The sequence below is a fragment of the Seriola lalandi genome, unplaced genomic scaffold (assembly GCF_002814215.2).
Source record: "Seriola lalandi dorsalis isolate HSWRI2012SDOR001 ecotype SW California unplaced genomic scaffold, Sedor1 jcf7180002054400, whole genome shotgun sequence".
In the NCBI taxonomy this organism is placed as follows: Eukaryota; Metazoa; Chordata; class Actinopteri; order Carangiformes; family Carangidae; genus Seriola; species Seriola lalandi.
Genome location: NW_019524953.1, coordinates 126080 through 138429, shown reverse-complemented (window position 1 = coordinate 138429; position 12350 = coordinate 126080). Strand labels below are relative to the sequence as shown.

The 12350-nt window shown below is 41.9% G+C and overlaps 1 protein-coding gene across 3 annotated transcripts in view; it reads right to left on the bottom strand.

The window, feature by feature from the left end:
* Positions 1–269: 269 nt before the first annotated feature.
* The window catches only part of LOC111657450 (collagen alpha-6(VI) chain-like), a 59538-nt gene continuing 47457 nt past the window's right edge, over positions 270–12350 (bottom strand). For 2 of the 3 annotated variants that reach the window (XM_023409626.2, XM_023409628.2), the window contains 12 exons: positions 12283–12345; positions 9097–9132; positions 8962–8998; positions 8824–8835; positions 6755–7248; positions 5895–5985; positions 4908–5561; positions 4693–4780; positions 4160–4329; positions 2891–3061; positions 2509–2556; positions 270–2244 (listed from right to left, as the gene is read on the bottom strand). In XM_023409626.2, the coding sequence (XP_023265394.1) occupies positions 2069–2244; positions 2509–2556; positions 2891–3061; positions 4160–4329; positions 4693–4780; positions 4908–5561; positions 5895–5985; positions 6755–7248; positions 8824–8835; positions 8962–8998; positions 9097–9132; positions 12283–12345 (2040 nt within the window). In that variant the 3' untranslated portion in view covers positions 270–2068. The remainder of the gene's footprint in view (positions 2245–2508; positions 2557–2890; positions 3062–4159; positions 4330–4692; positions 4781–4907; positions 5562–5894; positions 5986–6754; positions 7249–8823; positions 8836–8961; positions 8999–9096; positions 9133–12282; positions 12346–12350) is intronic. The other variant, XM_023409627.2, reaches the window with a different exon arrangement.

The window sequence follows — 12350 nt, the reverse complement described above, 5'->3', positions numbered from 1 at the left end:
TCTTTAGGTGAAGGGGAAACATGACGCATTAAGAACCTCTCTCTAAGCTAACAGACTGTTAGCGTTAGCCTCAGTCTGTCACCATGATACAGCTTCACGTATGTCGCCTGAACCGGAAACATTAAGAAACACAAGACTAGAGATGAGAAGCTGCTTTTGTTTGTGTCTGAAATCAATGACCTCCTCTGGAAATACGAGTAAACACAGCAGCAGGTTTCACCCTCACTGAACATTAATCCCCTTTAGACGAACAGACACATCATCCACACTTTCTTTAATTCTTTATTATTGTTGTTTCTTTACATGAAGCACCATGAGTCGGTTTGATAAACCACACTGTGATTTCCACAGGCAGACGATGACACAGGCTGAAACCTCGCCGCTCACAGCAGAGACGCTTCAGACCTTTTATGGGCTGTGACTGGGACTCTAGCTGCAGCCGTGTTTATGTTGGTGGAATAAATGAGATGCCGAGCAACATCACATCAACCCTGACGCAGCTCCAGAACCTTTAACCCCTAAGATTTATTAAAGCTGCTATATGTATGTTTAACATTATCAAGAGGATGTGAACAAGAAACAGTTTGGATGTTAGCATGCTAACCAGCTAGCCCAGGCCTGTCCTGTAATATCACTCTGTTCCTCAAGAGGCGATAGTGAGTCACTGTAGTGGTGTCACTCCGACATGAGGGCGGAGTCTAACCTCTTGTTAATGAATGAAAGTCCACCCCCACCTCCCGGCAAGAACGTGATTGAAATAGAAGCAAACCAGAGTCAACATTGGTGCTTGTTTCCAGGCCTGGAGACATCTGAATGAAGTTTGATACTGAACTCACAACGTTTCCTCTAGACTGGTAAGTAAACAGCTGCTAATGCTAATGCTAACGTTAGCTGAGTTGCGATAAAAAATTTTTTTACATATAGCACCTTTTAAGAAAAATCCTTGGTCTTTATTTCAAAGTTATGTTCAGCAGTTGTGACGTTTCATTCGCTCACTTCCTGCTCAGATGTGAACGACAGAGAACAGAGCGACTACACAACGTCAGACCGGTTCTAGGGACAGAGACCTGGACTCCATATCTTTTCTTCTGTCAGTGTTTCCTTCGATTCATTGTTGACAGTAGAAACAGCAGAGGTGAGACTTCACTGGATAAATACTGAGGCTGTAGACGAGCCGTATCTTTGGTTTGTGGGAAACTGACAAAGACGTTTTTCACTGTTTTCTGACATTTTATAGAAAAATCGCTTGAACTGATTAATCAAAAAAAGGAATCTGCAGATTAATAAATAATGAAAGTAATCATTAGCTGCTGCTCTAACCCAGGTCATATCCCTTTTTGTCATGTAACATGATGGATTGCTGTCAGACTGATTCTGTTTATAAACCAAAATGATCAACTTTTCAGTTTCCAGGTTGAATATGTGAAGTCTAAGTGAAGTCATGAGTCTCTTCTGGTCACCAGATCAGTGACTGGTTTAAATAGTGTAGAGTCACATCACCAGTTTCCTCAGATCTCAGCAGTAAAGTAATCGAGTAAAACATTCTCACAACCAACAAGAGCAAAACGTTGAAAGGCGGGACTCTGTCTGAGAGCGGCGTCATCTTATCTTTACCTTTGGAAAACAGTCTTTAAAATGAAAATCAAATGTTACAAGATAATAAAGGTTTACGATCAACCCTTCAGCTTCAGTCAAATCTAAACCAGAGCAACCTTTCTGGAAAATAATGTGTTGAAGCTGATTTACATAAACTCACTTTAATGTTCTGATTGATTCCTTCAAGAGTCTCAATAAACTTGCTTTTACATCAGCCCCTACCTGCCTCATGAAAACAGCTGAGCTGACGGAAGAGTGTGTAACAGGTGAAGGTGGGTGGGGGTCTCTACAACAGGAGGGGCTCTGGGGAAACAAACATGCATGTTTAAGAAAAAGCCAAAGGAAACTCCTCCTCCTTCCGATCAGCTGTTGAAAAGTTTGGTTTTGGCAGAAACTGGTGAGCGGTTGAAACAGTCTGTGAGTAAATACGATTTCCTGAAGTTTTCCTGATACGTGTTTGGTGTTTCTCTCCTCATCGGCTCTTTGTCAGACACAGGTTCTCGCACTCCTCTTGCGTCTTGAAGCGGTTCTCGTTGCCGCCGCAGCCGCCATACCAGAAGCGAGAACACTCGTTCTGCTCGGTGTCAAAGAACCACATCATGGTGTAGTTCTGGCAGGTGCCGGGGTCCTGGACCAGGACACAGTCGTCTGACAGAGAAAGGACGGAGATCACAGGAAACATCAGGCACAAACTTCACTGATGAGTCGTCTCAACTTAAGGAACCAAACTGTTTCACTGATATTTCACGTTTACGTTCCTGTTTCTAAATTGATCCTGTCTGCAGCCAATAGTTTCACTTCCTTCATCTTACACACAGGACTGTAAAAGGTGTTTCTGCATCTCATCCTGAACGTTCCTCCGTTCACTGAATCATTTTTTAATAAATAATAATCAGCTGATCAGATCTTTACCTTTAGAGCCGAAGCTGTGGAGCTGCGGCCTCGGCAGGATGTCCGGATCTGTCAGAGAGAAGACTGTCAACCAGTACAGATACACCTGGGCTCACTATTTTGAATCAATGTAAACAGTGATTTAAAGTCTCATTAACTCTGTGGAATCAGCATCAGCTGGTGGAGTTTCAGATTTCATTGTGACTCTACTGAAGCTGGTCAATCTCAACCTGAACCTGCTTCTACGAACTGATGTCTTTAAATCTACCACTTTCTAATGTCCAGAGACTTTGAGATGAAGACAGACATAACAAGACATGAAGAAGACTGTTAGAGACAGACACCCTGACCTACAATCACAGAGACACTGACAGGCTGGTGGTTGGCTGCAGGCAGGACTTACTATTGGTGCCACATGTCTGGAAACATTCATGTTCCGTGTTAAAGCGGTTGGCGTTGCCGCCACAACCGCCATACCAGAAGGGAGTGCATGCAGCGATGTTTTTGTCATAGAACCAGGCTTGGACATAGTCCTCACACTGGAGACCAGCGTCAGCATCCAGCTGACACTGGGCTGAAAGCAGAACACACACATGTACTATCACTACACATGTACAATGACACACTGACAGATTGTCCAGAGCAACAGCCGACACTTCAACATCACACTGAGATAAAATATATAATATAATATAATATCTGAATTCATTATTAATTTGATGGAAATGTGACGAGCCATTGCCCTGGAGGACACATGCAGTACGCTGGGCTGATATTCAATAATAGCAAATATCACGATATTTCCCGCCATAAGACACATTTCTCATTATATCAAAAAATAAAACTGTGATAATATTAATATTATTTGGGCTGGACGTATCGAGATATTAAATTGTGAATATCGGCCGAGCCGAACATGCAGCCTGATGAACAGCTGTAGACACGTGGTCACATGACACAGGTTTAGTTCAGTCATCATACTGTTAATGAAAAATAGAGAGAAATTCAGGGGACAAATGATAACAATAAAGATGCGATCAGGACGAGCTGAAGCTGCAGATCTGAATGTGTTTCTCCACTTTCAGGGTGTTTATATTAAAGTCCTGTTTGTCACAACTGGAGTTATAACCTGCAGGTTTGTACTTAACGGTAACGTTAGTTTGGAGTTTATTTATATCAGATCCTTCAGTGTAGTTTAGTAAAGGTGAAGCAGCACAAGGCTCCACCCACCCCTCCCCCACCTGCGTCATAAGATCAGGACGACAGGAAATGTAAAATGTAATTGACTAATTGAACAGAGGCCAGATCAGATGATTAAGTTTAGTCTCATGTAACTGCCTCCAGCTCATGTATGTAGTAAATAACATGAGACAATGAACACAGGAAATGTACGGAAGCCACGACGCCAAGTGACTTCATGGTCTTTAGGAAATTAGAGGATTTCTTTATTTCTGCATCAAAGCACAGAGCAGAACCAAATGTCTTCTCCTGAACTAGTTGTAAACCTCAAAGGCTGTTTGAAGGTTAAGACTTGGTTTTAGGGCTCAGCCTAAACTCGGGTCAGAGGTCAGAAGTCAGAGGGTTAGTGAATACATTACATCAGTGAGTGTCCTGACAACTATAAAAAGACCAATGTGTGTGTGATGACTTTGGACCGTGGTGTGTGGGCTACCGTTGAGATTAGCTCCCGAGACAAATGTCTGGCTGTCCCCTCCGTTCAGGGTCTCGATGAACTCCAGCTGGCCAGTCTGAGTCTGGCCTCCCGTCTGCTCCTGGAAGCTGTCCTCCTCCTCTTCCTCCTCCTCCTCCTCCTCCAACTCCTCCAGCTGTGCCTGCCCCTGGCTGGACGCACAGCAGCCGACAGTTGATTCACAATGATTCATGTTCAGTGTCTCAGCTGTGTCGTCCTCAGAGGAGGCGGCTATGTTTGAATCTGTCCTCTGTTAGAATATGTCAGAACTCTAGAGATGCTACTAATTATTATTTTATTGATTTTTCTCTGTCAGAACAAACTGATTTAAGTCCCTGTCGGATGAGTGATGTGTGTAATCATGTTACAAATTAGACCCAGTTCATCTCATAAAACACTGAATTATCAGATCTATTAATTGTTTTTGTTGATAGACTGAACGATTCATGTTTTCAACATCCACTATCTGTAATTATTATCATGTCAGTATGTAATTCTGCAGCAGTGTGAGTTACCCCTCTATGAAGACTTGTCCTTCCTCCGGAGCGGCCAGCTGACTGCAGGTCGGTTTTACTGATGGAGGAGGATATGTGTTCATTCCCTCTGAAATAAACACAGGACAAAGACATTCACGTTTGTTGGAGAATATGTAAAGTGAAGTGGATGATCTCTCGAGCTGCAGACTAACAGACAGACAGTATGACTGATTGAATCTGGAGTCTGGTCTCACTGTTGAGGGCAGAGAGGAAGACTCTGAAGAAGCGCTGGGCGTAGCCCTGCTCGTCGGCCTTCAGTCTGCCCACGTGGATCAGGTGCTGCCGGACAGGCAGACTGGCCAGCTCCTCCACCTCCGTCCGGATGTATCGATCGCCCACCGCCACCACAAACAGCGCCACCCCCTCACACTTGGCCTTCTGGGAGATGTACTTCAGCATGACCCGGTCGGTGTAGGCCGTCTCTGTGCCCACGACGACCATCATCACCCTCCTCCTGCGGGGCTGGCTGGCCTTCATGAGCACCTCCCTCAGGGTGAACTCCAGCGTCTGTCCCAGAGCCGAGGAGCCGCCCTGCTGCCGCATGTTCTGGATCAGGTGTCTCCTCATCATGTTGTGGTCCTGGTAGGTCTGGAATCCAAACTCCACCTTGGGAGCCTGGGTGCCGCTCTGCTGGACGACAGCCACCCGGGCCTGGTTGCCGACTCGGCGGGGCTGGGGGCTAACGACCAGCTGCTCCACCACAGAGCCCAGCAGCTGCTGCATGCCAGCGTACTCATCAGCCTGCATCTCCCTGGAGCTGTCCACCACCATGACCAGGTCCATATCCACCTCCTGAGGCTGCACTGGCTCCTGGATGAAGGAGCATTGCTCTGAACGCCTGCAGGGGTCTGAAGACACGAAACCATCACCCACACTGCTGCTCACTTTTTATCGAGAATATAAATGATATAAATCTGACTTTTAAAATCCAACTCAACTTCACATCCACTTTAAAGCTGCTGTGTGTCTGACACTGGTCCAAGATTAAAAGGAGCTGCAGTTGACTGAGGTGAACACACACACACACACACAGACACACACACACACACACACACAGACACAGACACACACAGACACACACACACACACACACACACACACACACACACACACACACACACACACACACACACACACACACACCTCCTAATTTACTGGATGATTTATTTATCGCTGCTCACCATAGCAGATCGCACAGTTCTTGACCTTCCTCAGGTCGGCGGCCATGTCCCTCCCCAGCACTGTGAAGATGGAGTTTCCTGAGTCGTCGACCTGAGGAGAATAAAACATCATGAATGTCCAGGATTAAAGAGGCTCCTCTCCTGAGAGATGCTGTTGTGTTTCAGAGTGTCAGGGTTGTTTTTCAGGCACTAACGCTGAAGACAAAAAAACCCTGCCTTAAATGCTGCGTTGGTCTTGGGTTGTTTTAGGAACCACTGAGATGATGAAATATGAACCACAATCCAGTCTGAGTGACAGTTTAAAACTCGGAACAGCTGTTCATAAAAAAGTGAGTCAGTTTGGGACCAGGTCTGTTTTGGACCAGGTCTTGTGATGCTTGAGTCCCTTCAGATGGGTCTGGGTTCTTTTTTAAAAAGAAGAAAAATTAACTTATGTCTGATTTGTAGGTTTCTACAGGCTGCTCTCAGATCTGGTCCAGATTTTTGTACCTGTGATGACATGTCAGTCTAAAGGTCTCTGTCCATGTGTAATGTGATTATAGATCAGGTCTAGGTTCTATATTAATACTGTGAAAGTATCAAAGCCTCAGTCCACAGAGAAATGCACACAGCCTGTATTCAGAAACTGAGCCTTAAAACCAGCCGTGAGGACTTCTGGAACTTTGTGATGTCACAGCGTAGCAGTCACCAAGCCCCGCCCACCTGGACCCATCATCCAAATCTTGCAGGATTTGGTTTCTCTGAGTGTTTTTACCTGAAATCTGCTATATCTTTATTGGATCACTCAGAAAACAGTCAGCCAATCAGAAGAGAGGCTCAGAGCCTCCTCTCTTTAGTTTATGGACTCAGATCAAACCTACCTCCATGGCTCGACCAATAGCTGGAGCGTTCCTCAGAGAGATGACAGCTGGGACGATGTTGAGGGCCCGGTACTCCATCATGGCGGTGACAATGTCGTTAACGTCCTGTGAAGGCCCGTTAGAGAGGAAGACTGCCACCTTCCTCATCATCATTCCTGATCGTACACGTTTGAAGACGTTCTGACCTACGAAGCGCATGACAGCCGCTAGTTGGCGCCGGTTAGTTGTGCGTTCCAAGGCGATGTTCTTCACAGACTCAATCAGTTCCTTCTTGCGGTGGTAGTCCTGGAAACGGATCAGGTACTTTGTGTGGGTGCTGTATCCCACCACGGCCACCCGGGCACCTGTTGGACAGTTGCTCTCAGAGATGGTGATGTCCTCCAGCAGAGAGAGGAGAGCGGCACGCTGCCTCTCGAAGGCAGTCGGGGTCACGTCTTCAGACATGTCCAGACCAAACACCAGCTCAGTGGGGTACACTGGGCACTCTGATCGATCTGAAACCAACAAAGAAGACTTCATGTTGAGAGGAGGGGATGAGAAAGCATCCATGAAAGAGAAGATGGCCCCGTACTAAACTCCAAGGATCTTAGTGACGTTTTGACCACACTACATCCCAATTCCCTCATTTCATGACTCCTCACTCGACCAGTCCAACATCTGGAGGGTCGTTCCAAAGCTGTGAGGAGTGATCTCTGGAGAACCAGCGAGGACACACTGGAGCTGAGGTGGAAAAGTCTTTTTTTCTTCTGATGGTTCAAACTGAGTGAAATGATCTTTAGTCTCTGAGCAGCTTCATGAGGAAAGGAGCTTCACTGCTTCCTCTTTCATCTCCTTTAGGAAACACTGGAGCTTCCTTTACCAAAGGAAAGGAGAAATGCCGTCCCACAATTCCTTGCTGCAGCATTATTTAAAACCACAGCAGAGACACATAAATGTAGAAACAACAGAGCAGCTTTTTTCTGTCTGATGGACTGAAGCTCAGATCCATAAATATTGATTAATTCTCTTTAAATCAGTCCGGAGTCGTAATGAAGAACGAGCTGATGAATTTATAGTGAACAACATCATCATCAGAACTAAATACTATAGTCTATACATTAAAGTTGTTTCACTAAACCCTCCCTGTGTGGAAAGACCTAAACATTCATTTTCTGTAGTTAACAAATGTAAAGGACTGTCAGGAAACTTCTGTCTGAATATAATTTATTCTGATCTCTTGCTCAGTTCATCATTTTTATTTTATTAGTTTAATATTTCAACTTTTCTTATCTAAGCAATTCAGTCCTGTTTGTTTTGTGTTTGTGGTTAGAGGAGGATTTATTATTTTATAAATGTGTTATAAATAAAGTTTAAAACCTCCTAGTGTAAGTGCAGTCAGATTCCTTTTCTTTTCCTGAGTCCTGATGAATTCTCCTTCAGATCTTTGACCTCATGACGCTTTCCATGGAAGGAAGGAGGAGGCGGGGTCAGAGATTATTTATTTATCTTTCCCACCTCAGTTCAGATCCTTCAGTGAAGTCAGACAGAAATCTGTTAGTGACTGGACGCAGCAGCTGCTCAGACTGATGATCACATCACCACAGGGATTAGTTTTTAGTTTTAGTATTTGTTTTCAGTTTCATATAGATCTATATGTGGTCTGATGGGTAAAAAGGGAAGAGTGCATGATACACATTAAAGTGTCCTGCTTGGTTCATATCTGGGTGGATAGTTTCATTTTCATTAACTCCATCTAAACCCCAAACATGAACCAAAGAAAGACTAGAGTCAGCAGGATTCATCCTCTGGGGACCGTGAACATGTGAAACTAATTTCATCACAGTCCATCCAGTAGCTGCTGAGATATTTCAGTCTGAATGGACAGAGACAGTCTTTCATATGATTGTCCTACAAACACTGGGAGAAGATCATGTAGATATTGGAACAGTCAACCTTCGTCCAACATCAACAGCGCCTGAAGCCAGAGGAGCTTGTAATGAGAGCTCTCCCTGGTGATGGTCTCACTCTGAGGCCGGAGGTCTGAACTGAACTCACCACATGGTTCTGATTGTTTAGCTGCAGATACTCACCGATGGAACAAGCTGTGAGAAGAGAAAGGGATGAGATCAGTTCACAGGGTAAGATGGGGGAAGTCTAACTCTGAAGAGCCTGTAACTGACTGGATACATGTTCCTCTAAGACATATATACAACACTCTGGTCTCTTACCACAGTTGTCTCTGATGTAGGTGATCAGCTGACACTCCTGAGGACACAAAAAAGACGTCATGTAGAAAAAATAAGTTTTGGTTTTGATTTTTCTGTCAACGTTGGCAGGTGAAGTTCAGTTTAAGGTGGACTCACAGTCATGCCTTTGCCTCCAGGTGGACCTCTGGGACCCTGAGAGGAGGAAAAAAAAAAAGAGTAATTATTGACCTTTTCTCTTCATCATCATCGTCAGTAAATTCTCCACTCAGAGTTCAGATGGAACATAAAGGTGTCAGAGTTACAGAGGAGTTTTCTCTATTCATTATTTTGTCTATGAATAACGTCTGTTTATTCTGACCGACAGTCCAAAACCCGAAATCCTCAATTCACTCTCCTGAACGATGAGGAAAAGCATCAGATCCTAAGGTCTGAGCAGCTGGAACCTCAAATTATTTGATTATTATTTTTGTGTTGTGTAGTGTTTCCGGACACTAAAAAGTGATGAACCAGGCTGAGATGATAAATTTGTGAGGGTTCAGTTCTGTACCACTGTCAAACCATCGAGGACATGAGGGCTCTGTGGGAGCCATTTTGAGCCCTTTAGGCACAGTTTTTATATAAGGCATAAAAACATCATGGTATAGTGAGGTATAAAATAGTCATAGTGTCACAGTCCCAGTGTTTTTTCCCTTTTACTGTTCTTCTCCCTCCCCTGTGTATATGTGTATGTCTTGTGCTTCCCCTGACATCAGGTGACTCAGTGGAGGCGTGGTCTGGACAGCAGCTCACTACCACACCTGCAATCTATCACTCAATCTCTGCAGTATATGTACCCCGGTCATCCATCCATTCATTGCTCTTAACCTTTGTTGCTCTGATTAGTTTGTGTGACTACAGAGTTATGTAGTGTTTCAGTGATCTCCCTGGTGTTTTGTCTGTATTAACTGTTTGTTCTCCTGTGCTCCAGAAGACTTCTTATTTGTGTGCTGCTGATCCTGCCACTGTGGCCTCGCCACGCCACGCCACGCCACGCCACGCCACGCCACGCCACGCCACGCCACGCCACGCCACGCCACGCCACGCCACGCCACGCCACGCCACGCCTCCTGCCACCGTCCTCTGTACTCCTGCCTTGTGAACTCACCAGACACCTGGATTCCCCGGACCCACTCCCCCTCTGCATTCACCATTACTATTGCTTTTCCTCAATAAACTCCCTTGCAATGTAATTGCTGGTGTGCTATGTGTTCTGTCTATATTCTGGGTCCAAATCAGTTCTGATAAAAACATAACAAATAGTATAGTAAAGGATAAAAACGTCAGAGTAAAGTAAGGCATTAGAAATATAAAGTATATAAAGGCATAAAAGGTCATAAAAACGCATGAAATGAAAGTCATAAAACTGTTATAGTTAGGCATAAAAGGAATTAAAACATCATAGTATAGTAAGTCATGAAAATTAATTAAAAAATAATGATATAGTAAGGCATAAAGGGTCATTGAGGCATATCATGTCATAAAAACGGCATATTATATTAAGACATAAAAAGTCCTAAAAATGTCATAGTATTGTGAGTCATAAAAAGTCATTTACATGAAATTGTATAAAAAGTCATAAAAACATCATAGTATAGTAAGGTATGAAAAGTCATGAAAATTAAATTGTATTAAAAGTCATTAAGTCATAGTATAGTAAGGCATGAGGAGTCATAAAAAAAAAGAAAATTAAATTGTATAAAAAGTAAAAAAAACGTCATAGGTATAAAAAGTCATAAAAACGTCATAGTATAGTAAGGCATAAAAAGTAATGAAAATTAAATTGCATAAAAAGTAAAAAAAACATCATACTATATTAGGGTTTAAAAGTCATAAAAACGTCATAGTATAGTAAGGCATGAAAAGTCATAAAATTGTCATAGTATAGTAAGGTATAAAAAGTCCTAAAAACATAATAGTAAAGTAAAGCATAAAAAGTCACTAAAACATCATAGTTTAGTAAGGTTTTAAAAAATTATAGTATAGTAAGGCATAAAAAGTCATAAAAACATCATAATATAGTAAGGTGTAAAAAGTCATAAAATTATCATAGTATAGTAAAGCATAAAGAGTCATAAAAAAACGTCATAGTATAGTAAGGTATAAAAAGTTACGAAAATGAAATTGTATTAAAAGTAGTAAAATCATCATAATATAGTAAGGCATAAAAGTCATAAAAACATCATTGTATAGTAAGGCCTGAAAAGTAATAATAATGTCAATGCAAAGTAAGGTTCTAAAAAGTCATAAAAACGTTGTGAAAATGAAATTGTATAAAGAATCAAAAATTGTTATGATAAAGTTAGACATAAAAAGTCATATAAACATCACAGTAACAGGCAATAATAAGTCATAAAAATGTCATAGTATAGTGAGTTATAAAAAGTCATGAAAATGAAATTTTATGAAAACGTTATGAAATCATCAGTAAATTTAGGCATAAAAAGTCCTAAAAATGTCATAGTATAGTGAGTCATAAAATCATTATAATATAGTAGGGTATAAAAAGTCCTAAAAACATCATTGTATAGTGAGACATAAAAAATAATAAAAATGTCATACTATAGTAAGGCATAAAACGTAACGAAAATGAAATTGTATAAAGAGTCATTAAATTGTAATAGTAAAGCAAGGCACAAAAAGTCATAAAAACTTCACAGTATAATACGGCATAAAAAGTTGAAAACAACATTGTATATTAAGTCAAAATTAATGTAAATGAAATTGTATAAAAAGTAATGAAATCGCAATAGTATATTTAGTCATAAAAAGTGATAAAAACATCACAGTTTAGTACGGCATCAAAAGTCATGAAAATGAAATTGTGATAAAAGTTATGAAATTGTCATAACATAGTAAGTCATAAAAGTCATGAAGTTGTTATGATATAGAAGGGCATAAAAGGCATAAAAACATCATAGTATTATAAGGTTTAAAAGGTTGTGGCAATGAAATTGTATAAAAAGTCATAAAATCGTCATTGTATAGTATGGTCTGAAAAGTAATAAAAACGTCATAATATAGTAATGTACAAAAGGTGATAAATATGTCAAAGTAAGGCATAAAAGTCATAAAAACGTGAAAGTATAGTAAGGCATAAATAAAGTCATAAAACATCATAGTATAAGAAGGCACTAAAAATATCATAGTATAGTAAAGCATCAGAGTCTCCAATCCATCTATTGTGCATGTCTTTGGATTGTGAGAGGAAGTCCGGAGAGAACCCATGCAGGTGCAGGGAGAACATGCAAACTCAGCACAGTAAGATGATGATGATGATGATGATACTCTCCCTCCCCCACTCACTGTGTGTCCTGGATATCCCACTTCTCCAGTCTGTCCTGATTCTCCAGACTGGCCTGAGTTCCCCTGCA